The sequence below is a fragment of the Carcharhinus amblyrhynchos genome, chromosome 30 (assembly GCF_965287045.1).
Source record: "Carcharhinus amblyrhynchos chromosome 30, sCarAmb.v2.hapA, whole genome shotgun sequence".
In the NCBI taxonomy this organism is placed as follows: domain Eukaryota; kingdom Metazoa; phylum Chordata; class Chondrichthyes; order Carcharhiniformes; family Carcharhinidae; genus Carcharhinus; species Carcharhinus amblyrhynchos.
The window spans coordinates 4,021,672-4,048,860 of record NC_137353.1 but is presented as its reverse complement, the minus strand read 5'-3'; the positions used below and the strand labels follow the sequence as shown (position 1 = coordinate 4,048,860).

Sequence of the window (27,189 nt, the reverse complement as noted above, 5' to 3'; positions counted from 1 at the left end):
TTGCACCCTTCGTATATTTTTAAGACACAGCTAGTCAGATCCTCGGTAAGGGGGTGAAAATTTATTGAGGATAAGCAGGAATGTAAGGTTGGGGTTACAATCAGATCCGCCATGATCTTATTGAATGGCTGAGCAGGAGTGAAGGGCCGAGTGGCCTACTCCTGCTCCTAATTCGTACGTATGGTCATAGCATCAACTGTTTGGGGTCTGACTCCCACAGGATCTCTACCTTTACCATTTCTTATCTCAACCAATCTGATCCACATCTGGCTTCCCTGTTATGTTATCACTGCCCCTCCACCAATTAAACAACTTGCAGGTAAAAAATGGATATTTGTGCAAGATACAGACACCAGAGGAACTGTAACCCAATCTGCATCACTGTGGGAGAAAAGAGCAAGGGGAGAGCCTGAGGAAAATATGATACAATAAAATGTGTTGTACTTACTAAAATGTGCTGCATGTGCTGTCACAATTTGCCCAGAGGTTCTGATCTTTCGTTTTTGTTTGAATTTTCCGGCAAAGCCTGGCCAGCAGGTTGTCCCTAACATACAAAAAAAGTTATTAAATTTGCAAATGTGGAAAGTCACATTTGAAATTAATGGATTACTTGTCCAAGTTTAACCTTCTGAATGTAACACTGAATGAAACAGAAAATTTGTTCAATGCTCTGTATCAATTATTATTGTTAGTTTAGAAACACCACACGTAACCTTGAGAATTCTGATGTTTCCAGTGGGAGATCAATCTCTCTGACACTACTCACCACACTTTGGCACCTGTTCAGGTACACAGAGAATTTTGTATGGCCAATGCACCTAACCAACACATCTTTTGGACTGTGGAAGGAAACTGGAGCAGCCGGAGGAAACCCATGCAGTCACAGAGAGAACATGCAGACTCCACACAGACCGTGAACAAGCCGGGAATCGAACCTGATCCCTGGTGCTGTGATGCAGCAGTGCTACTGTGCAACCATGGCAACCTAGTCACATGACTCGTCCTCTTTTCCCCGCATACCCAGAGCTGATAATCCTTGAACATCTTTCCCCATAATCTGAAATGTACTTGACAAGCGTTTATCTTGACTATTTATGGCCAATTTTGATTTGAGCACCTCAAAGTTTACCATCATTCCATCAGCACAGTCACATCCTCTTAATCTGGAAAGCACAAACAATTTCAAACTGTTCTTCTCCATAACTGTAATGGCCCCCATGATCTGCATGGGGATCACTAATTGACCAAGTTGGGCTCATTGAATATAAGCTCCCTGGGGATTGGTAATGAGCCAACCAGATGGAGCTCGTATACTGAGCCCTGTATAAAGCAAGACTCTGAGAGGCCCCATTAAACTTTTAGTCCCAATTGGGAGCTGTGTGTTCACCACAGGCTTGTAGTTATTGTTTATTTTCATTTTGTGCAATAAAAGCATAGTTCCTTTACAGCCAACTCCTGGAATTATTGTATTGGGCGATGAGGTAAGAGGAACGTTTCAGTAACCCTGCTTATCAAATCTTGGTAAGCCAGTGTTGTTCAGTTTTGCAATGCCATTTTTTTTTGGGACGTTGGAACCATATGACATGAGTATTGTGGACTGGCCACAATGTGCTGAGAAAATGAGGTACTTCTTTTGAGCAAATGAAATAGAAGGAGCTACTTCACAAAAGATCATTCTGTTGACTGTGTGTAGGGCTGCAACATTCAGTATTATAAAAATTTTGATGTACCAAAGTCCAGGACTTTCGAAGAGTTAGTAGAAATGGTGGCAAGTCATTACAATCTTAAACCTTCCACGATCTTGCAATGGTACAGGTTCAATACAACTGATAGATTTGCAGGGGAATCAGTGATGGAATTCCTGATGGGACTAAGAAAACTGGCAGAGCATTGCAAATATGGCACAGCATTACCAGAAGTGCTGAGAGACCATTTAGGTATGCAGTATAGATGACCTAGCAACCCAAAGGAGACTTTTAGAGCCAAATCTAGATTTAAAAACAAACAATCCATAGAGCTGGCCCTTAGCTTGGGAGAATGCAGATTAAGGGGTCTAAGAGATGCAAGGATCTTTGAATAGTAACACCCATAGGTTCAAGCGAGACCCTGACCGCAGACACAGGTTCCCGGTTGAACGTTCTTGTGAAATCTGTCTTTGGGCAAGGGCAAAAACGAGCAAGCAAAGAAGCCATGAAATTCTGACACTGGCCAAGAGAGATTTCCACAGTTTAGGGAGCAGCAGCATACCAGCGCTGTGCATGCAGCCAGGGAGCCCCAAGCAAGTTACCAAAACAAAACAGAGCAGAAATCGAGATCTTGGACAGTTTTTCAGGAGAAAATACTAATATAATGCTAACTTTGAAATGATATTGGAATATGATTGTGGAATGTTTTGAGCTTTTAGGTTTGCAGATATTATGATTTTATATGCTTGATTATGTATATTAAAATGATCATTTACCATTTGAGCCTCCCTCTGATGGTTATCTGTCAATAAAAAATAGAATAAGTGCTGTTAACTAGATTTATTCAATTTTTGTTCCACTGTTTATTAACATGAAAGTTATGTTAGCAAATAACACACAGGCCCCCCATTTTAACCCCACCCCGACTCAGCGTACACAGTAATGGTTAAAATTACACTGAGGTGAGTTAACAGTCCGAGGTTGCACGGCACCTGCCTGTTACTATCTTGCCTTTGCCAAATGTGAAGGTGACCAAGGCGCTCAACTCGGTGCAGATTAGATTTTAATGTACCGGTAGCCCAAAGTCTCAGCCCAAAGATGTCACAAAACTGCCAAGTAATAAAGAAGCAGTCAGGAGGATACCTACACTGCCGGCAGCAAAGTATCAATGAGAAAATCTGAGCTCAGACTCCTTGTAGACCAAGAGGTTCAGGAATGTTCCCATGACCCACAAAAACCACTGCCCACACTTTCTGAAGTGTACCCAACAGCTGTGGTACCTTCAGTTCTCATCTGCACTTTCCCCATCCTGAATGAACCTCTCCAAACCCCCTTCCCATGAATTGTAGGATACCAATACCAGGATTTCTCTATGACTCCTGCTTTCCATGCAGGTTTGATTACAGTTTAGTGCTGAAAAAGGGGATCGGTTTGGTTCAGTTGGCTGGATAGTTGCTTAGCGATGCATAGCAACGCCAACAGTGTGGGTTTAATTACCATACTGGCTGAGGATATTCATGAAGACTCTGGCTTCTCAATCTTGCCCCTTGCCTGAGGTGTGGTGATCCTCAGGTTAAAATCACTCAATAGAGCGATTATTGAGATCACTCAATAGATGGCAACTTTTTTGTGAAAGAAGGAAAATTATTTGTAATCTAACTGAAAGAATATGGAAAATCATACTCGCACACGAAGATGCACACAGTAACTCAAATGAATTACTCACCTATAGATTCTGATTGCTGCCTCATTTTCATATAAAAATATAAAGCCACTGCACCAGCTTTGGTCAACAAGAGCACGGGCACGATAACAGCTGTAATTATAATGCCTGTACTAATCTTTTCTTCACACACTGTGTCAGTAGTAGCAGTTCCGATTGTGACCTGCTTTTTATTGATTTCCTTACAACTGTGGAAAATGTCGAAAATGTTAAATCAACACAAATATCTACTATAGTTGTTGTTTATATAATTATAACTAATTTGTTACAATTAATCTGCAAGTGTGAAGTTGTCCACTTTGGTAGGGATAATGGTAGGAAGGACTATTACTTACATGGCGAAAAACTGCAGCGTGCTACGGTGCAGAGGGACCTTGGCTTCTTTGTGCATGAGTCGCAAAAACCCAGCCTGCAGGTGCAGCAGGTGGTCAGGAAGGCGAATGGGATGCTGACCTTCATAGCGAGGGGGATTGAATATAAAAGTAGGGAGGTCTTGCTGCAACTGTCCAGGTCACTGGTGAGGCCGCAGCTGGAGTACTGTGTGCAGTTTTGGTCACCGCACTTACGCAAGGATATTTTGGCCTTAGGGAGAGTGCAGAGGAGGTTTACAAGGCTGACACTGGAGTTGAGGGGGTTGAACTATGACGAGAGGCTGAATACACCAGGCTTGTACTCGTTAGAGTTTAGAAGAATGAGGGGAGATCTCATTAAGACATATAAGATGATGAATGGGATGGATAGGATAGAGGTGGAGAGGCTCTTCCCGCTCAGAAAGGACAGTAGGACTAGGGAGCACAGCCTCAAGATAAGGGGGGCGCAGTTTAGAACGGAGTTGAGGAGGAACTTCTTCACTCAAAGGGTGGTGAATCTCTGGAATTCTCTGCCCGTTGAAGTGGTGGAGGCTACCTCGCTAAATATATTTAAGACGCAGGTAGATAGGTTTTTGATAGGCAAGGGGATTAAGGGTTATGGGGAGAAGGCGGGAAAGTGGAACTGAGTCACGACAGATCAGCCATGATCTTATTGAATGGCGGGGCAGGCTCGAAGGGCTAGATGGCCTACTCCTGCTCCTATTTCTTATGTTCTTATGTTCTTCATCTGTTATTGAAATCTAATTCCAAGGCCAGTTGAATTTGAATTCAATTTCCCATTACGGGAAACGACTGAAGGCTGATCTATTTGATGTGACCAAAATAACTCTTGGCCAGGGCATCTTGAATAACTCCCAAACTCCTCTTCCAAAGACTATAATGAGGTCTGTTACTTCATGACACACTCCGGCCTGATTGAAACAATATTGCTGTTCCTGCGCTCAGTCAAAATTCTGGGACCCCATTCCTAATAGCACTGTGGATGTACATATATCAGAGAGTGCAGTGGCTAAAAGGCAATAAATGCTGTCCTAGCCAGTGATCACAATTCTTGTGAAAGAATTTTAAAAAGAGTTTTATTGAAGCAAAACCTCAGAACTGAGCTCTGCCGAAGAATCGAACTGAAACACTAACTGGTCTTTTCTCTAAAGTTTTCTTTTTCTAGGATTTTAAAAATCCAGAAATGCCTACTTGTGATAATATCAGGTGAACATGAAAGGAGTCTGTAGGACACTTCTGTAATAGTTATTAACCATTAACATAGGAGGAAAGATGACTGAGGGTAGTAAAGTGTCATTTACTATTAACATGCTCATCAGGTCAAATCTGGACAAGGAAACCTCCTGCTGATTGCCACTTACTGCACCTACCGATGCATCAGTCCTGTTCCATGTTGAACTTTGCCTGGAAACAGCAATGAGGGTGACAAGGACACAAAATGTTCTTGGGTGGAGGACTTCAATGTCCATCACCAGAAGTGGCTCTACTGATTCCAGCAGCACCAATGATTGAGCTGGCCAAGTCCTGAAGGGCATTTCTGCTGAAGCCTGCAGCAGGGGGAATACGGAAATCATCAAGTGGGAAATACTGACTTGGCCACACATTGACCAATCTGCCTGTCACAGATGCATCTGTCTATGACAATATCGGTAGCAGTAACCACCATATAGTCCATGTGGAGACCAAGTACTGTCTTTACATTGAGGATATCCTCTACTGTGTGTGTGGAACTGCTGCCGTGTCTACTGAGACAGACCTGGAATACATCTAGCAGCTCAAGTTTGGTTGTCTGTGAGGTGCTGTGGGCCAGCAGCAGCAGAATTGAATTCAATCACAATCTATAACTGCATGACCCAGCACATCCACCACCCTACCATTACCATCAAGCCAGTGCCAAGGGGCACCAGGCAGTGCCATGGGCAGGGAAGCGGGGTCCACTGTGCACTCTGCGATGGAATCATTGGGGAAGGGAGGGGGTGATTGCGGGGTGCGGTCAGTGCACAACTGCTGATCTCCACACTGACAGTTTGGTACATGCGCAATGACTCGCTGAGCTCTATGCTGTTGGCCTCTTCAGTGAGATGAGACCCTGCCCTCCCACTTTTTGATGCACAGGGTGCCAGAGATTCATTAAACTAAATATGCCCAAAACACGGGTGGGAAATTCTCCCATTTTCCCAACCATTGGGCACTTTTTTTTGCGAGAATCCCAGCCATTGTATCCCTTTCATTTAGTTTATTCTGCCTTTTAAATTTATCCCTCAATTTATTGCTAATAGTTTACTGGTTACCCACAAGAAGCACAGAACAATTCCTGTACACAAAATCCTTTCACTTAAGGAAATAAACCCCTTTCCTGAATCAGTTTTTCATTTTCAGGGCTCTGTTCGTCCTGCTGTGCTCTCAACTGGTTCATCCTGTTGAGCTTCACACAACCCTGGAAACCAGACTGCTGGCAGATAAAGTCAGAATGCAGAAATAAATCTTCAGAGAATTGGTTTTAAATGTTACTGAAGCACTGCCCTAACTGTCCCTCCGGGGTATTGCATTTGCCTCTGGAGGTAGCACTGGTTAAATGCAGGCACTGTTGGGTTCTTGTTTCATTCCAAATATGCTGCACGTTTCGCGTCTTTAACAACTCAACACCTGCCATGACAGCATTCCTCAGCAACGGGACAGGGGTGGCACAGCGGTTAGCACTGCTGCCTCACAGTGCTGGGGATCTGGGTTCAATCTCCGGGATTTTCACATTAACACTGCCATGAAATGAATGTAAGCCTACTTGTGCCACGAATAAATAAACAACCACATACTGTTACATTCAAATTCCCCAATAGCCAGTGGCGCCCAAATCTCATGAATGAATTTTAAAAATTACAATCAGCCATACACTGATGTTACAAGTATAAACATTCTGGATTCTTTTCGATGTACTCACACCGTCCATTTCTCACATGCTTGAGATGATGAATTGTTGTTTGAATACGTTCCTTCAGGGCACACCTCACACACAGTATCTTCGAACTGTGTACCTGAAAAATAAATGTATCAAAATCAACACTAGATCATTGGAATTGAGCTTGTATTAAGGGCAGTTTGAAATGCAGTTCTGTGCCTGTGATTATAAACTCTAATACAGGGCACTTAAAATCTGTGTAATTTGTGTGTAATTTGTTCAAATTTACCCATTACTGGTCCCTGTGGCTTGAGAGCGCAGCCCAGTGGGGCCATCATTCGCGGCTCCCCTGATGTGTGTCTGCTGCTATTGGGATCTTAAAATCTGGACCATACTTCCTGTTATTGTTTTGTGTACTCCAGTTTTCTCAATTTTATGGGTTTTTCACTAAAACTGCCCAGATTTAAAATAGGTGAGGGACCAAGAGGTCACTCTGTATTTTTTTCAAACAAAATATACAGAGGTAAGCTCATTGCTAAACACTATTTCAAACCAGAAAAAGATGCAAAATCATTGGATGGGATTTTTCTCCCTCTCTGCAGTGTGTTTCACAGCTATGGAGACAACGTGTTGCTCCCATTGGTGGGACCATAAGATCCCACCAGCGTGAATTGCAGCAAGACTTTGGTGTATGTCTGTGACCCTGAACAACTGAAGCTAACTGGCAGTATTGGGGAAATTTGCACATCATTATCCCTGAAGGATTGGACAGACAAATTTCAGACAGTGATTCAAAGCCATCAGCCTATAACCTAGGCTGGTCAACCAGCATCTATTCATCTATCCATACAAAGGGACCTCCAACCTTCCTTTCAATTCCTGACGATTGAGACATTCAACAACCTTGGGGACCCAGGTGAGGGATGCACATTCTTCGCCAAAAGACAATGTGGAGGGTTGGAAGCCATTTGATAAAAGCCTCTGGCTTGTGGAACCAGTAATATTGCCTTGCTGAATTGCAAAGTCTCAGTTTGCAGTTTATCACTGAACTAGCAACATCACAGAAAGGGAGTTCTGGCTGAAGTTGGAACCTGACCCCGTCTACACTGCTTCCGTTAGAAACTCTGTACCATTGTCTAACACATTGGGATTGTAACATCATGCAGGGATGAATCAGTGTGGCAAGCTCTATTGCTGCAGATAAACTTTGTTGAGTTGGAAGTTGTTCTGCCGTCTGGATATCTTCATTATCCTTTTTTCTGTTCTTTGGCATTGAATCGTTCTTTACCAATTCTCCAAATGTAGTAATAGAAGATAGCTGGTTTATCCCATTTTCCACAGGGTGATCTCTACAGTGTTTTCCCTTTTCCTTCTCCATGCAGTTAACATAAGAACATAAGAACATAAGAAATAGGAGCAGGAGTAGGCCATCTAGCCCTTCGAGCCTGCCCTGCCATTCAATAAGATCATGGCTGATCTGTTGTGGCTCAGTTCCACTTTCCCGCCCTCTCCCCATAACCCTTAATCCCCTCTCTTATCAAGAACCCATCAACCCGCTTCTTAAAAATATTTAGCGAGGCAGCCTCCACCACTTCAACGGGCAGAGAATTCCAGAGATTCACCACCCTTTGAGTGAAGAAGTTCCTCCTCAACTCCGTTCTAAACCGCCTCCCCTTTATCTTGAGGCTGTGCCCCCTAGTCCTACTGTCTTTTTTGAGCGGGAAGAGTCTCTCCACCTCTATCCTATCCATCCCATTCATCATCTTATACGTCTCAATGAGATCTCCCCTCATTCTTCTAAACTCTAACGAGTACAAGCCTAGTTTATTCAGCCTCTCCTCATAGCTCAATCCCCTCAACTCCGGTATCAGCCTAGTAAACCTCCTCTGCACTCCCTCCAGGGCCAAAATATCCTTGCGCAGGTGCGGCGCCCAAAACTGCACACAGTACTCCAGCTGCGGCCTCACCAATGCCCTATACAGCTGCAGCAAGACCTCCCTACTTTTATATTCAATCCCCCTCGCTATGAAGGCCAGCATCCCATTCGCCTTCCTGACCACCTGCTGCACCTGCAAGCTGGGTTTTTGCGACTCATGCACAAGGACCCCGAGGTCCCTCTGCACCGTCGCCTGCTGCAGTTTTTCGCCACGTAAGTAATAGTCCTTCCTACCATTCCTCCTACCAAAGTGGACCACCTCACACTTGCCAACATTAAATTCCATTTGCCATTTCCTGGCCCATTCGCCCAGCCTATCTAGATCCTTCTGCAGACTCTCCACACCCTCCGCACAATTTGCCTTTCCCCCAATCTTGGTGTCATCAGCAAATTTCGACACCCTGCACTCGGTTCCCTCCTCCAGATCATCTATATAAATGGTAAATAGCTGAGGCCCCAGCACCGACCCCTGGGGCACCCCACTAGTCACCAACCGCCAATCCGAATAGCACCCATTGACCCCCACTCTCTGCCTCCTATTTGACAACCAATCCTCTATCCACGCTAACACCCTACCCCCAACTCCATGTCCCCTGACCTTCTGCAATAACCTCTTGTGAGGTACCTTGTCAAACGCCTTCTGAAAATCCAGAAAGACCACATCCACCGCCTCTCCTCTATCCACTGCCCTAGACACATCCTCATAGAACTCCAGTAAATTTGTCAGACACGACTTCCCTTTAATGAAACCGTGTTGCGTCCGCCCTATCAAGCAATTCCCTTCAAGATGCCTCGCAATTTCCTCCTTAATGACGGATTCTAACATTTTACCTACCACAGACGTTAAACTAACCGGCCTATAATTCCCCGCCTTTTGCCTGGCACCCTTCTTAAACAACGGCGTAACATTAGCCGTTTTCCAATCTTCCGGCACTTCCCCGGAATCCAGCGACGTCTGGAAAATAACCACCAAGGCATCCACTATAACCTCCGCCATTTCTTTCAGAACCCTCGGATGCATTCCATCCAGTCCTGGGGACTTGTCCACAATCAGCCCCTCCAGTCTGTCGAGCACCGCCTCTCTAGTAACAGTAATGTCATTAAGACCCTCCATTCCTACCACCTTTCCATCTCTAACACCCGGCAAATTATTCACGTCCTCCTCCGTGAAGACAGAAACAAAAAAGTTATTCAAGACCTTAGCCATATCCCCATCCCCTACCACTAGCTCCCCTTTCTCATCCTCTAAAGGACCAACGTTCACCCTAGCCAGCCTCTTCCTTTTTATATATTTATAAAAACTCTTGCTATCCTTTTTTATATTAAGTGCTAGCCCAGCCTCATAGCTTCTCCTACCCTCCTTTATCAGCTTCTTTGTCAATCTTTGTTGACATTTAAACCTTTCCCAATCCTCTTCTCGCTCACTGCTCTTAGCTACTCTAAATTCCTCCGCTTTTAATTTAACACTTTCCTTCACTTCCTTCGTTATCCACGGCTTATTACCTCTCTTCCTACTGTCCTTTTTAACCATCGGAATAAATTTCTGCTGAGCACCAAGAAAGATCTCCTTAAAGATCCTCCACTGCTCCTCAGCAGACCTACCTTCCAACGCACTCCCCCAGTCCACATTTGCCAATTCTTCTCTCATCCTACCATACTCCCCTCTATTCAAACAAAGGACGCGTGTCCGGGAACCCACTTTCTCCTCCTCCATCTGCACCAGAAACTCCACCATACAATGATCACTCTCTCCAAGAGGATCCTTCACCGCAAGGTCCCTAATTCTACCCGCCTCATTACATAGCACCAGATCCAAGATAGCTCGCTCCCTCGTCGGCTCCAACACACACTGTTCAAGGAAATTATCCCGGCAGCATTCCAAGAACTCCTCCTCGAGCCCACCTCGTCCAACATGGGTCGACCAATCAATATGCAGATTGAAATCTCCCATAACTACTGCCGTCCCATTCCTGCACGCCGCACTTATTTGCGTGTCAACAGCCCGCCCCACCTCCAGATCATTATTCGGGGGCCTATAGACGACACCCACCAGCGTCTTCCTCCCTTTGCTGTTCCTAATCTCCACCCACAACGATTCCACGTTCTGCTCTTTGGCTCCGATATCATCCCTTGCTACCACCTTGATACTATCCTTAATCAGCAGAGCTACGCCACCCCCTCTTTCCTCCTGCCTATCCTTCCTAAACACTTGATAGCCCTGTACATTCATGTCCCAGTCCCTGTCACCTTGCAGCCACGTCTCTGTAATGGCCACCAGATCGTATCCATTTGTGTCGATCTGCGCCACCAGCTCATCCACTTTATTCCGAATGCTTCGTGCATTCAGATAAAGCGCTTTCATCCCAGCCTTCACCTGGACCCTATTTGCCGTAACGCCACCAATTGGGACATCCTCGGCCTCTTCCCTTACCTGTACCCTATCCTTAACTTTAGACCTCGTAGCGTCACCTACCCTCGCACCCTCCCCCCCCCCTAATTAGTTTAAAGCCCTGTCTACAGTTCTCTTTACTCGATTCGCCAACACTCTGGTCCCAGCACGATTCAGACCAACCCCATCCCGCCCGAACAAGTCCCACCTACCCCAATACTGGTGCCAATGCCCCATAAATTCGAACCCATTCCTCCCACACCAATCCCTGAGCCACCCATTCACTTCCTTTATCCTGTCAACCCTACGCCCGTCTGCACTCAGTTCAGGCAGTAGCCCAGAGACGACCACCTTGTCGGTTCTACTTTTTAATTCCATTCCCAGCTTCTCATACTCCCTCCCCAGATCCTCAGTCCGCACTTTGCCTACGTCGCCGGCACCCACATGTACTACAACGACCGGGTTCTCACCCTCCCACTCCAGGTTCCTCTGCAGCCCAGCTGCAACATCCTGTACCCGAGCACCAGGCAGACAACACACCCTTCTGTGCACTTTGTCATTGTGACAAAGGACAGTGTCAATACTCTTCACCCTACTATCTCCAATCACTACTACGTTCCTTTTCCCCTTCTCTTTGCCTATGTCCTGCTGCATCACTGTACCGTGTGCAGTTTGCTCACCAACCTCACCTGCCTCGTCCTCTTCCAGACTGGAAGCAAGAACCTCAAACCTGTTATGCAGATTAAGAGGCTGAGGCCTCCGCTCCTCACCCCCCTTCCTCCTCCTCCCAGCAGCCCCCTTTTGTCCCTGACCCTTAGATTTAGCCAGTCTAGGGGCACCCTCTCTCCCCCTGATGAGCCTCAGTGACTGTAGCTCAGAGGCCAGCTCATCCACCTTGAGCTGGAGCTCCTCCAGCAACCTGCACTTACTGCAGACATGGTCACTGGGAAGGACCCTGGGGTCCGCCAGTTCCCACATCATACAGAAACCACACATCACATGCCCCTCCATTATTCACTGTAATTTTTTATGGGGAAAAAATTTTTTTCCTTGTTTCTTGCTGTAGTAGTTTTGAAAAAATTTTTTTTCCTTGTTTTTTTTCAAACAAACTCACCTGGCCTTTTTTCCTTCCAGCCCTTTTTGATATTAAGCCCTATTAACTCACTCTGCTGCCCACTCACTCCGCTGCCCGCTCAGACGCTGCCCGCTGTCTACACCAGGCCTCCTTTTAAACCTGGCGCTGATTTAAAGCAGGCTGGTCCACAAATGCCTTTTCACCACACCCTCAGAATTCTTAAAGCAGTAAATACAATAAATAAATGCTTTAAACAGTTCTACAAAGAGTAAAGTGCTTTAAACTTATTTTAAACAGGTTTTTAACAGGTAAAATCTTAGCTCTCTCTCTCTCAGCTCCAGCAAACAATGGAAGGCTTCACCGTGTGGCCCCTTGATAATTAAAGCAGGCTGGTCCACAAATGCCTTTTCACCACACCCTCAGAATTCTTAAAGCAGTAAATACAATAAATAAATGCTTTAAACAGTTCTACAAAGAGTAAAGTGCTTTAAACTTATTTTAAACAGGTTTTTAACAGGTAAAATCTTAGCTCTCTCTCTCTCAGCTCCAGCAAGGTCGGAGCAGTAGAGGATCCTTCCTGTCATGAGCACGTTAGTATTAAGGTCGTCTTTTTGCTTGCCCATGTGCTATACTATGACCAATGGATACTACTCTTTTCTAGCATGGCCTCTGCCACCATCATGCTGACTGGGGATTACAGCATCTCTTTTGTGGTCTCTGGGTTTGTCTTTCAGCAGGAGGTTGAGGCTCTTCTGTTACTGGTTCCTTTCTAGATGACCATCCGCTCGAGACGTCATGGTAACCATGTGAGTGGTTGGTTGATCTGGCCAATGAGGGGCTTCTGGCATCAGTACAGGAAGTGGATAAACTGGCTCTGCAAAGAGAGAAGCCAATTCAGAGCTACAGTCCCAGCCAGAAGGATCTTTCTTCTCAGCGTTCTTGGGAATTTGCAATTCTGTATAATTTATATCTGTGGTTCTCTTGGCAATCTAGGTGGCATGGTGGCATAATGGTTAGCTCTATTGCCTCACAGCACTCGGGACCAAGGTTCGATTCCCAGCTTGGATCACTGTTTGTGTGGAGTTTGCACGTTCTTCCCATGGTCTGTGTGGGGTTCCTCCGGGTGCTCTGGTTTTCTCCCACAGTCCGAAAGACAATGCATCAATGGTTAGGTGCATTGTCCTTGCTAAATTCTCCCTCAGGTGTACCTAAACAGGCACCAGAGTCTGCCAACTAGAGGATTTTCACAGTAACATGATTGTAGTGTTAATATAAGCCTACTTGAGACACCTTTTGGCTAAGATCAAGTGTAGTATCAACATGCTGCACTTGGTTGAAGTCATTAGGTTACATTTCAGCTTCATTTGAAGCAATTTTTTAAAGCGGCATCTCGGCCTTTTGGCTAAGATGCAAATAAGATCAAGCCCTGGAGGAGGGGCTACACCTTCTCCAATCAGCTTGGATCATGTAGATCAAGCCCAAGACAGGAGGTGAGAGCCCTGTCTTGTCAGCTTGGATCCGGAATGTCCCAACTTGTTGGGACTCTGAATTGGGTTTAATTTGACTTGATTGGATTGGAATAAAGTTTAAAAAAAAATCTTCTGCTGTTTTGAGGAGATTTAGGGCAACACAAACATCACTACTCAGGACAGAAAAAGATTGATTATCAATGACACACACCAGCTGGAAGATTTGTTTGTCACCATACCTCAATGGTTCCAGAATAATGCCTAAAACTGAAGTCGGATTCCTCTGGGCTGTCCCTATTTTTCACAAATGTCTTTTTCAGTTACAATGAATGCATTCGACTGAAATTATCAGACGTTGATCACAGCTGCGGGAGGCTTTGCTCCACATTGCTGACACGGCCACTTAACTGGTCAGTTAGGATATTACTTCCCTTGACCTGGATTGTCTCTGTTTCTGTGCTGTTTCATGAGCTGGACTGTGGAGTTTATTTTGTATTTACTTCTCTTAACATGGATCTGTGCTGTAAATGGATTTCAGATTGCCTGTCAATCTGAGTGGCTTTCTCAAAAGATTAGATCTTCCTTCACGAAGCACATCACTGTTCTCAACTACATCAATTCTATCTGTGATGAGCTCAGAATTTAGGGCACTGTAATTTTCTGTATAGCTCTTTAATAAAGAAGTTCACAGGTTCTCCTGGCTGCCAGACACATTTAATAAATTTGCCCTTTCAGGATTTTGTTATTTTGAAGGTTAAATAAGTGTCACACCAATTTAAAACTTCACTGAATTTTGTAGATAATTTGTTTATGCCTTGTCTAGTTATATACCTTCAGCTATCAGGCCTACTGCAAAAAGTGGTATGTTATGTTGTTTAGCTATTGTCTTGTTATCCAAATCTGAATCCTGTATCTAACAAATCTCTCTAAATTCCCAATTCTGTGATTGATCTGGGCCTTGGATAAGTCAAAATTGACAAAGAAGGATAAATTTCTGATCAATGGTTAAATATTTTTACGTTCAGATTTAGTTTTAAGAGATTTCAGAAAATCCAAGCTGATGCAGTGTTTCTGCATGAAGGGTTTTCCCACACTTGCTGGTCGTGTTCGGCTCCCACAGTAATGCTGCTCATTATCACAATGTTCAGATTTTTTCAACAATCGATGCCTGGACCCATTGGTAAGAGTTCTCACGGCTTTAGCTTTATGTTTTCAGGTTGTTGAATTGTTGAATCCCAGCTTTTGAAGCTGACTACTCAGTTGTGATTAATTTTTAATTCATGTTTTATTTTTGAAATGAGCTCCGCCATCATGTGTTGGGCGTAGACTCGGGTATCACACTGCGATTTAAGTAGTAATTTTTGACCACTGTAGTGTCTGAACTTTTTCAGCACTTCCTTAGTCCAGGGATTTTTGAATCTTTAGCTCATCCCCGTTAGGTCTGCTGATTCTTCACTGTCTGGGTTTTGAAGCTGGACTTCCACAGGATTCCATGGAGTTTTTGATTGCAGTGAAGAGACTTATTTCTGTCTTCAGCTTCTCTTTGGAGTTTTTCTCCAACGATTTCCTTCTGCTTCTCACTTTTTGACCTATTCTTCAGGTCAGAATGCTTCATTGGTTTGCCAGGATTTTAATGTTCTTCTGCAGTCTCTGTGAGGTTTTGTATTGTTCCATTTTCCACCACCCTGTTACAAGATATTCAGTAGTTTGGTAGGTCACAATAAGATATTATACTCGTAGATAGTTCAACCGTAAATATTAACTACTGGTAATTATATACATGTATACAGTAAAAGGGTAAAAGCTAGGTGCTCTCTCCATGCTTGCTTCTACACACAGCTCTGTCCCTACATGACATTATACGCCATGTAGGAATATAGAAACAGGAGTTGGCCATTCAGCCCCTCCACCTGCCATATTGATTTCGGCTCCCGTTGCTCATCTACCTTTACCGGTCAAAACTTAATTCTGTCTAAAGCTTGAGCTTCCCACATTCCTGTCCACACTATTATCATCCCATCATCTCCAATCACTAATATATTCCTGCTCTGTTACACAATGTATCCAAATTAAAATCACTGGCCTTATCTGGCATGGTGGCACAGTGGTTAGCAATGCTGCTTCACAGCGCCAGGGATCTGGTTTCCATTCTGAGCTTGGGTCACAGTCTTTGTGGAGTTTGCACATCCTCCCTGTATCTGCGTGGGTTTCATCCGGGTGCTCCGGTTTCCTCCCACATTCTGAAAGACGTGCTGGTTAGGTGCATTGACCCGAATTGGTGCCGGACTGTGGCGACTAGGGGAATTTCACAGTCACTTCATTGCTGTGTTAATATAAACCTTACTTGTGACGAATAAACTAACTTTTTTACTTTAAATCTCTCTATGGATTTTCACTTTCCTGTCACTGCAAATACCTCAAGCCACAGATTATTTTGTGAACCTGACAATCCTCTGACCCCAGCCTTCTGCACAACCCTCAGTCCCTCGCTATTCCTCACCATTGGTGGCAGAGTTTTGATAGCCTCGTTCCTACCATCTGGATCTTGTAGTATAAAGGGTCAATATGGGACTGGAAACAGTACTGTCCACAAAGTGAATAAGAGAACACATGACCTGTACAGTCAAAATTTGAATTCTTTACAGTAATGTACAGACTATACGGCACAAACTGAATGAGCCTCAGGGACAGATTCAAATCAGTAACTATAATGTGGTAACCATTACTAGGACATGGATACAGGATGGTCAAGATTGGGAACTAAACATATCAGGTTGTACAGAAGGAATAGGGCAAACTGCAGAGGGTGTAGCAATTCTGATCAATAACAGAATCACTTCTACAGTGAGGGAGGAAAGCATGCAATAGAGACCCTAAGAGTGAAACTGAGGAGCCATAAAGAAACCAGAACCACAATGGGTGTCAGATATAAACCACCTGGTAGTAGCCCAGAAGACAGTAGATGGTATAAATGCTGAGATTAGGCAACTGTGTAGTAAAGCAGATTAGTCCTAATGGGCGATTTTAATCTTAATATGGACTGGGACAAGTACCTGCCAGAAAAGTTATGAATTCCTGGAGTGTGTCTGGGATAGTTTCCTATAGCAGCATATCTTGGATGCAACAAGGGATCAAGCATTACTGGATCTAATACTGAGCAACGAACCTGATTTTAACTAGTAAGCTAGTTGTTCGTGAGTACTTGTTAAACAGTGATCACAACATGATCGAGTTTAGTGTCGCATTCTGAAGTGTATAGTGCAGGAAAGTCAAACACACATCTTCCACCACAAGGCAGGATTTAATAATGAAATAAGGAAATTCAAACCATACCTTTTTCTTTAACTCCTTCGCCTGGAGGACATACTTTGTGTTTTCTGCCCATCTGACAGCTCCTGTCAATGCAGTGATATCCTTCTCTCGGTCCACATATTGTATTCCGTGTATAGATACATGCACGCGTAGCTTGCAGCCCCAACTCTATAAACAGAAAACATGAATAAGCTACAAGTGGAATCAGTATGAACCATTTCACTTTATGCTTCCTTACAAGGTAAGCAATGAAATGGAGGAACTTTATTAAGATTATAATCTAAAGGATTGATTTCTGGGTGGTTAACTTGTGGGGCCACCAGCCAATTGCCCAATTCCATGAAGAAGAGGTGACCATTTCTCAGTTTATATTTTTAACATTTTCCTCTGCTTTCTGCGTGTTATTTCACCAATCACTCATACCAAAATTCTACCACATTTCAAATGACCTAGAATCCAGAGGTCTTTGGGGAGGCAGTTCCAAAGTTCCACTATGCTTGAAAAACTGCTTCCCAATTTAATTCTTAAATGGACAGGTTCTAATCTTAAAATTAATAACTGTCAGTCATCATTTACTGGTTTATCCTCCATGACAACACCTCTACCAATCAGTCTACTTGCCAATCATTCAGCACTGTCTTCTCATGGTAAAAATTGTTCTTTCCTTTACATTTGGTATCCTTGCAGATTGTTGTGATGAGTGCAAGACAAAAAGCTTCAACAAAAAGTCTATCTTTTAGCAATAATCTTACTTTCTTTGTATCTTCTCAATTCAACCCTTTAAAATGTTAAAGAATTTAATTAGTTCAATCCTCAAACACTAAGCTCAAGGAATACAAATTAAATGTACCAGGGTTACTGGGGCGATTTAAGATTTGGGGCAGACCAGGGATTGGGGTTGGGGTTGGGGTTGGAGGATGAGGACGGAGCTCTTGGGTTCCTCAGGTATGGATGTCCCCAATCTGAAAGGAGATTCCAATTGAGGGACTTTCCCCACCTCCTGCCTGAGATAGAGGGTGAGAAACTTTTCAGCACTGCATCCTCAGGCACTTGTCAACCTATAAACTGAGGCTGGGCAGGTTTGGACAGGCTACCTGTCCAAGGCCCTGTCTCCAGCAATCATGTCTTGGTCAGGATGAGGGAAATGCCATCCATGCAATTCTACATTCCACCCACCCACCTGATTCAGAACCCATCGGGGAATGGGGGAGCATAAGTTCTGACCAACAACTGCTTTATTACTGTTCCTGAGAAAACGCTGAGGGGGCAAATATTCCCGACACACCCTCCATGGGAAAATGGAGCAGGTGAGGAGTGGACCATGGAAAAGTCCATTGACCTCGGGCAGGATTTATGATTTTGGGATGAGTGCGGCTGTAAAACTCCACTCCCAATCTCCAAAACTCATTACAGCATAAACGAAAAGGATCAAAAGTAGGTCATTCTGTCCCATGATTCAATAAGACACGACTCATGGCCTTAACTCCACTTTCCAGCTTGTTCCCCATAACCCTTGACTCCCAGAACTTTGCCAATCTGCACCTTGAATATTTTTAAAACGTCAGCCTCCACGACAGTGAAATAAATGTGATTGTGATATTTACCTTGATCACAAACTTTACACTTGAGACAGTTTTCTAAGCCATTCGGATGTTCAATATATTCTCCATCTGGACAACGTTTACATGTTGTACCAAAATCTCTCGTGCAATGTTTGAACACTCTGGTGCCTGCGAGAAAATAAAACATGGGCAAGTCAGTTATGGAATTAGAATACTTCTCTTGTTCCTGGAAAACTGTTGACAGAAAGAATTCTGCTGCAAAAGGCTAAGAAAAAATAAAATTGGAAATGACATGAGAAGCTTTATTATTTTTAGACAGCAATAACGGAAGTTCAGGAGGCACAGGTATATCAGAGTGTAATCAAGGAGCTTACTCATGTAAAGATGCAAGTTTGGGGGGAGGAGGGGGCACAATTCTCCCATCCCACCGCACTAATTTTTTAGCTTTGTGCCCTGAATTAGTGCAGCAGGCTGGGAGAATCACCTGTCGGCCAATTCACACGTGCATTTCCCAACGCCGAAATCCGGCACTGTCTGGAAACCAGCAAGAAGACAAGACAAGTACTTTGCATCTGTTTTTAATTTTATTTTGTGATTAGTTGGACCGGGACTGAATTCTCCAGGCCCGCTAGCATCTCCCACCCCATCAGGAATATTTCACTCCAGTGCGATTAAGAGTAATTCTCCACATTCAGGGAACTACCAGGAGACCCTGCTAGAGTAAAGGAGGGATGGGGGTACCACCCGGGCATGGGCTCCCTGACTGTGCCAGCCTATGCCTCTGGCATTGTCCAAGATGAAAAATGCCCATGCCCAGGGGGCACCAAGGCACTGCCCACTGGCAATCCCAAGGAAATGATCCATGGGTGTGACGGTGGGGGAGGGGGGTCCTGCTGCCACTCTGCCTGGTGATCAGGCAGGCTGGAGGGAGGCCAGCGATCAGGGAACCTTCATGTGGGGGGAGTGGGGGGGGATCTACCTAACAGTGGGGGTGGTGTGGTGGATCGTCACTCCTAGGGTGTGGAAATCTGAAGATTGGGGCACCCTGGGATGTTGGGCGGGAGAGGCAGCACGGCACAGGTCCCAGGCTGGCCAGCAAACTGCAGGCTGACAATCGGGGCCACTGTACACTGGCAGCAGCGCGCAACTGTCAGTCTCTGGCATAAATAGGCCCTGCCCCTGAGCTTTTAATTACATTCACGATTGTGACCTCTACATTGCACAGTTTGGAGTATTTCATTCCAGTGGGATTGAGAGTAGTTTTCCACGTTGAGGGAACAAGCAGGAGACCCTGCTAGAGTAAAGGAGGGGTGGGGGTGCCACCTGGACACGGGCACCCTGACTGTGCCAGCCTATGCCTCTGGCATTGCCCAAGATACAAAATGCCCATGTCCAGGGGGCACTGAGGTGATTCAAGTGTGAAGTCACACTGTAAAATCTGCTGTGATTTGCACCAGTATTCCCATGAGTTCGACATTTAGAATTTTGGGAGAATTGAAGCATAGATACTTGACCATTACGTACCATTAAACACACTAGATATCATTAAACACACACCAGGAGGCAGTGGTTTTGTCACTGAATTAGTAATCCAAAAACCCAAGTAATGTTTTGGGGTCCTGGGTTCAAATCTCACCATGACAGATGGTGAAACTGGAATTAGATTTTTTTTAAATCTGGCGTTGTAAATCTAATGACTACTATGAATTGATTGTCATAAAAGCCCATCTGGTTCACTAATGTCCTTTAGGGAAGGAAATCTGTCATCCTTATCTAGTCTGGCTTACATGTGACTCCAGCAATATGACTGACTCTTAAATACCCTCAGGATGGGCAATAAATGCTGGCCAAGCCAGTGAGGCCCAAATCCCGTGAACAAAAAAAATCAGAAAAGTTAGGGCTGCCGCATTCAGGAGTAAGTGCTTTTCCATATTTGTCTCCATAATCTAAAGATTTTTAATGACTTGTGCAAAAAATCAGTTTCTTCCATAACAGTGAGCTAAGGTTGCAGTGTCAGCTTCCATTGCAACACTCCAGAGAATTGGTGTTGGACTTTGTCATTAACACTGAAGGAAGTTTTTCCTGCAGGTTTCCCAGTGAACCATGTGCATTTCTCTGTGCACACCCATCAGCCTTTATCTGCAACTTGGTCTATATAAAGTCTTCAGCTGAGTCCTCTGCTGTCAAACTAGTGTGCATCCTTATGGCAGTTGAAGGTGTATTTGTTAACAGAAATAACTTGTGTGAGATTTTTCAACATTTTCCTTCACTGCATCCAGCTCCCTGGGACTAGATTCTTGGCATTGACCTCTTCTCCCTCATCAGTGCCTTCTAAGCACATGCCTGGAAAGTACAGAACTTCACATTTTTCTTTTATCTCTTCCACCAAGAGCTCCAGCACAGCATCTGAAAATCTTAGTCCATGCTCTCTCCAGCTGCTACCCATTATTGATTCCTTCACAACACAATATTTAGAATGATGTCAGCATCACCAGCAGGCACAACATCCTTCCCCTTTAACAAATTCAGTCGCCTTCCAAACATACAACCACTTGCATCTAGAAGGACAAGGGCAGTAGATACATGGGAATGTCACTTGAAGTGTATTGCCTTTCCTTTGCAGTCACTGGGTCAAAATTCTGGAATTCCCTCTCCAATACCATTGCAGACAGCTCACCACCACCTTCTCAAGGGCAATGAGAATGGGCAATGAGTGCTGACCAACCAACAAAGCTCATGTCCCAAAATTAATTTTAAAAAGTCAATCTACCAATGTTATAGATCTACCTGTTGGTCTGTATCTCCAGTGAACCCAGTGGGGAATGTTGACTGCATACAGGAACCAATGGAAGGCATAGGCACAGATTTGACATTTTGCCTGCCTTTTAAATATAGGTGTGGTTTAATTGTGTATCACAGTCCCTGTGCTGTTTTCCAGGGATTATCCAATTTAACCCTCTGTGCTTCAGTGAGGATTCAATTTGATTGATTGAAGAGCCTTGTTTTTTTAATCCTACTCACACATGCCCTGCAGAAGGCACGCTGTGCTGGATCAGATGCCTGATTAGAGAAACTCTCTGCTCAAAGGACTGCAAAAACTATGTGGCAGCTGTCAGTGAGGTGAACGGCTCTTTGGAAAACATGGAGCAATCACCACGTTAACAAGGGCATTGAAATGTGAAACCTCAGAATTTTCTGCAGGGTCGTTTTATTTATGATTTAAATAAGTAAACCTGAAAATGAATATTTCAAAGTTTGTTCTGATTACATTAAAAACATTTTACAAATACTAAAGTTTAGTTTATTTTTTAGTGTCACAAGTAGGTTTACATTAACACTGCAATGAAGTTATTCTGAAAATCTTCTAGTTGCCACACTCCAATGCCTGTTCGGAAAAACTGAGGGAGAATTCAGCATAGCCAATGTACCTAACCAGCACATCTTTTGGGACTATGGGAGGAAACCAAAGCAGCTGGAGGAAACCCGTGCAGACACAGGGAGAACGTGCAGGCAATGACCCAAGCTGGGAATCAAACCCAGGTCCATGGCACTGTGAGGCAGCAGTGTTAAAAACTGTGCCACTGTTCATATTAGTTAGGTGTCATTGGAAAACATGATCAAAAATATAACTGTTATTGAAAGCTTTCAATATTGAAACAATTAGTGATGTGAATACTTCTGAGAAACCGAAATGATTTACAGAAAAATTAAACAAATATCTTAATTAAGAGAAGAGGAAACAGGAGCCATGTGTCTCTCATAATAAAGCAACTGGCATTGATAAGGGAACATATATTCATGATGCATTTTATATGGATCAAAACTATGGTCAGCAGGGTGGCACTGCCACCGGGTTCAATTCCAGCCTTGGGTGACTATCTGTGTGGAGTCTGCATGTTCTCCCCATGTCTGTGTGGGTTTCCTCTGGGTGCTCTGGTTTTCTTTCACAGTTCAAAATGTGCAACTTAGGTGAATCAGCTAAATTGACCCTTAATGTCAGGGGGATTCGCAGGATAAATATGTAGGGCTACAGAGATAGGGCTTGGGTGGGATTGTTTTCAGTGCAGGTTCAATGGGTGAATGGCCTCCTTCTGCACTGCAAGGATTCTACTCAAATGGTTCACAACATTTGCACTTTGAAAAGTTAAAGATAATGATGGTGTTTGTGTGGAGATGATCGTTTAAAATAACGGCCATCATTTACCTGGTGAACACATTGAGCAGCACTCTCCGTCATTCAAATACTCGGCTGGGCCACAGCAGACTATGATTTGTAGGTTAAGAACCAATAAGAGGATTAAACAAGTCTGTAACGAGAAGTGAATTGACATGCACTTTGTTAGATTTTACTTCTTGCCCATTTTCCTCTTCAACAAAAAACATACTGTTTAAACACTCTTAATGTAATAAGATGTCTCAAAGCGCATTACAGCGGCTTTATAAAACACAATATGACACCGGGTTACAGGAGATAATCTCTGTCGGTGGCCTGATTCTCTTAAAAACTTAATTAACTCGCAAAGGCAACAAGTCTCAATTCAAGACATAACTAAAAAATTTAAACATAAAAGACACAATTACAATTGAATAAGAGATGATTTTAAAGTTAAGTATCTATCTATTTATATATTAATATATATTAAGATATTGAATTTAATTCAAATATATTGTTCGCCTCAGTCAAATTGCAAACATAGCAGAGGCTATAGAAGTTCAAGGGTTCAACGGCGAAAGCCATTTAGTCAGCAGGAGCACAGTGAAGTTTCAAACTCAAGACAAATGCTGAAACATCTAATGAAACATTTAATATCAAAGTGAAAGGCCCTATTGTCTGGATATAAAAATGTATCTGTCCAAAGGGCCCTGGACCGATAGTCAGTTGTCTTGGCAGTGTGCCACTGGGAAAAGTATTCGGATGATAGTGAGACATGGCAACAAAGAAGTTAATCATGCATGGGATGGATATCTGGTTTTTGGATTAGCAAATGAAAGATCCTTAAGTCAAACTGTGTTTTGCAATTGGCTGAGGTATCTATTGTGCTTTGGACTGACATGATAATGTGCAATGAAATCAAATCTAAGCTAATCAGAAGGACTACATTAAATATCGGAAAAGCACAATTGTAATAGATTTGGGAGGAGTCTTCAGCACTGACTCAGAGCTTGTTGACTATCTGAAGGCCTCCCACAACCAAGATTGATGTTTTGTTTCTGCCAATTGCAAAACACAGCTTGACTTAATGATCTTTCATTTGCTAACCCAAAAACTGGATATCCATCCCCTGGCATAGTTAACTTCCTTATTGCTATGTCTCTCTATTATCCGAATACTTTTCCCAGTGGCACTTTGCCAAGACAACTGACTGTATTTGTCGGAAGGCCCCTACATCGATACATTCTTATATTCAGACAATAGGCCCTTCACTTCGACGTTAAATGTTCCACTAAATGTTTCAGCATTTGTCCTGAGTTTGAAACTTCATTGCGCTCCTGCTGACTAAATGACTTTTGCCATTGAACTTTTGAACTTCTATAGTCCCTTTCTACTTCGTTCCCGTTAATGTAGACAGAGGCATGTTCTCCTCTATGCTTCCTAAAGTCAAAGACAATCTCCTTCACATTGTTGAGATTGAGGAAGATATTATTGCTGTCGCACCAGTTCATCAGATTTTCTATCTCACTCCTGTACTCTGTCTCATCATTGTTCGAGATTCGACCCACCATGGTGAACAGAATGGTGCACAGGGCATTTGGTCCTAGGTGTCATTGTCATGAGAGTTAACGAGCCACCATGGTGGTCAGCAAACTTGAAATTCGAACGGGAGGGGAATTTGGTTACACAGTCATAGATGTAAAAGGAGTATTGTTAGTGAGACACTCACATCTAAGTCAGAAAGTTCTAGCACAAATATCAAGACTACCTCAGTGCAACATTCCCTAATCACTGTTGGAGATGTCAGGTGGAATTTTCAGTTTTGGAGATGGAAATGCGGTAGCGATCGGAAAATTGCCGTGCTTCCCACTGAGCATCGGGGCAGGTTTTTGCACCCAATCTTCTGCTCTTCAGCTCACTAATTCTGCATCAGTGAGCAGCTTGTCAAATCTCATGGTGGGTGGGCAGTGATTCATCTTCCCTGCTGTTTCCTCTGACCTACCACTGTGCATTTTGATAGCCCTGATATCCTCACATTCCCTTCCATGTTGATGTCCCCATGCCATTTGTTGATCTGACCCATCTCTTCCTGAGACCTCCTGCACCCTCACTTTCAGAGACCCACCCCATGAGACCATACAATATCCTCAATGCCTCCACATTTACCAACCTTCCAAATCTAGAAGCCTCCAATCAATGTTACTGTGCTCGTTAACTCTCATGACAATGACACCTAGGACCAAATGCCCTGTGCACCATTCTGTTCAGCGACAATTCCCTGCACATCATTCTATGCACTAATTTGGAGGGGAGATGTGATTCTGGCTTGCCTTTTAATGAGTATTCATAATTTGCAATTGAGGATCCAATCATAGGTCAGCAGCAAAGCCTTTAGCCCACCACCAAAATCAGGAGAACAAAATTCCAAGCTGACTTTTGAAATTACTCCAAATTTTGTTACCACAATGCTTGCCATTCTGCCCATTATCTTACGAACATACAAGCAAGGAGTAGGCCATTCAGCCCCTTGAGTCTGCTCTGCCTTTAGTCAGATCATGGGCTATAAGGCAGAAATCAGAGGTAAGTTGCTTGGGTGAGCGTGGCTCCAACAACACTCAAGAGGCTTGACACCATCCAGGACAAAGCAACCCACTTGTTTGGTACCCCATCCACCCGACCTTCAACACTCCCTCCAACAGAGCAGCAGTAGTATGTTTCATCTATAACAGTCACAGCACTAAGGTCCCTTCAACAACACCTTCCAAACCCACAGCCTCTACTATTTAGAAGAACAAGAGCAGCAAATACATGGAACACCACCACTGCCAAGCCATGCACCATCCTGATTTGGAATTATATTTCCATTCTTTCATTGTTGCTGGGTCAACGTTCTAGAAGTCACTTTCTATCAGCACTGTAGGTGCACCTACACCTACAGTTTAAGGCGGCGGTGCACCACCACATTCTCTAGGGCAATTAAGGATGGGCAATAAAAATGCTGATCTAGTCAACAACAGGCACATTCCATGAAAGAAAAACAATTCTATATAACTGGCAATGAAATAGGTCTTGGAATATAATGGATTCTTACCTGTTTCATTATTCTTCTAGTTCCTGTTAATGTAAGAACAAACAAATTTCCGAAAGCAATCTGCAGAATTTAACATTTTTACTTTTACTGATAATAGATTTATATTTACACAGAAAACAAAATCAAAATTTGAATGGTAGGATATGGAAACACTAATTGGGGTATACCTCAGGCCTGCTAGCTCCCTGGTGGGAATCATGTTGGCTCAGAGAATCTGGCACTAGCAGAAAAATAAGTTTTGTGCCCATCATGATGCACCCAGCCTGCCATGCTGGCCCTGATCAGGTTTCCACCCTTATTATTCAAAGGCTCAATGAGCAGAATGACTTGCTCCTGCTCCCATTTCCTATGATCTGACTTTGAGTTCACTGCATTCTTTTTCCACATCAACAAAAAACTCTATTCATCATTCGAATCTATCCATTATTTTCTCACACAATGTTGACTGTTCATCTAGTAAAAAGTCTGACAACACCAGGTTTTAGTCCGACCGATTTATTAAATGGACTAAAACCTGGTGTTGTCAGACTTTTTACTGTGTTTACGCCAGTCCAACGCCAACATTCCCTGGTGTTGTCAGACTTTTTACTGTGTTTACGCCAGTCCAACGCCGACATTCCCACATCATGACTGTTCATCTATCCAGGTTTCAGGCAGGATAATGGCCTTCCAATGTATAACAACTCATGGAATGTACTAATAAAACATGGTACTTTGGTTGCTCTATAGCTATGTAAATGTAAGTTGTTTCTGATATTATTTAACACTGAAGAGTTATACGGACTCAAACCATTAAATCAGTTTCTTTCACCACCCCGGTGAACTCCCTTCAGTGAATTTTAAAATGATCTCCCTGACATCAGTGTCAAATTCACTTCTCACTATTCTACACATACCCCATTCAGATCTTCTCCGAACCAGACACTTTTCACTCTGAGCTGCAGTTATTCCATTTCAGATTATCTTTGCAATTAATTTCTCTACCTCCCAAAGTATGAATGTCTTTTGCAGTAATTAGAATTGAACACAATATTACAAATGGAATCTGACCAATCCATTTCAAAGCAACAGCTTAAGATGTGGACAGTAAAATTTTGATTTTAATTTCCAGATTCTGCCATGACTGATGGTTCGGCTACCCTTAAAATTGCCTGCTGAATTGGCCAAAGTTACACAATACAAATTGTTGCTTAATGCTCTCACAGGAGTAACGATGACAAGTACACCTCTTCATGTCTCTCAACGATACCTCTTCCTCTCTCCCCTTCTGCTACCACTCTCACCTATCAACTCCTCTCCATCATATCCTTCAATTGTCATTAGGACATACTGAAATAGCTCTGCTTGTGCCTATATATGTGTGTATGGAAAATAAACATACTCAAGTCACAAGAAGTTTTTTTTCTCTAAGCATAAAGTAGTAATACTTTACAAAATATTATAATGTTATATAAAATCTTATCCAGCTCCTCAGTTAAAAGAAATCCAGTATCTGAAATAGAGGAAAAAATCCATCAGATCTTAATC

The 27,189-nt window shown here is 43.4% G+C and overlaps 1 protein-coding gene across 1 annotated transcript; it reads right to left on the bottom strand.

The window, feature by feature from the left end:
- Nucleotides 1–1,148: 1,148 nt before the first annotated feature.
- Nucleotides 1,149–27,064, bottom strand: LOC145360010 (tumor necrosis factor receptor superfamily member 5-like). Its single transcript, XM_080214910.1, has 9 exons — nucleotides 27,053–27,064; nucleotides 25,663–25,685; nucleotides 22,623–22,725; nucleotides 18,461–18,586; nucleotides 16,878–17,024; nucleotides 6,718–6,811; nucleotides 3,412–3,596; nucleotides 2,462–2,487; nucleotides 1,149–1,163 (listed from the first exon to the last, which is right to left on the bottom strand). Exons 2-9 carry the CDS (start codon nucleotides 25,669–25,671, stop codon nucleotides 1,149–1,151), a joined length of 705 nt encoding a protein of 234 aa, XP_080071036.1. The 5' UTR covers nucleotides 25,672–25,685; nucleotides 27,053–27,064.
- Nucleotides 27,065–27,189: the final 125 nt, after the last annotated feature.

Excerpts from the sequence above, each read along its gene's own strand:
- LOC145360010 (XM_080214910.1), bottom strand. Across the intron at positions 3,597-6,717 it reads GCATGTGAGAAATGGACGGT|TTGTAAGGAAATCAATAAAA; the intron begins GTGAGTACATCG and ends CATTTTCCACAG. Across the intron at positions 2,488-3,411 it reads GCAGCAATCAGAATCTATAG|ATAACCATCAGAGGGAGGCT; the intron begins GTGAGTAATTCA and ends TTTTATTGACAG.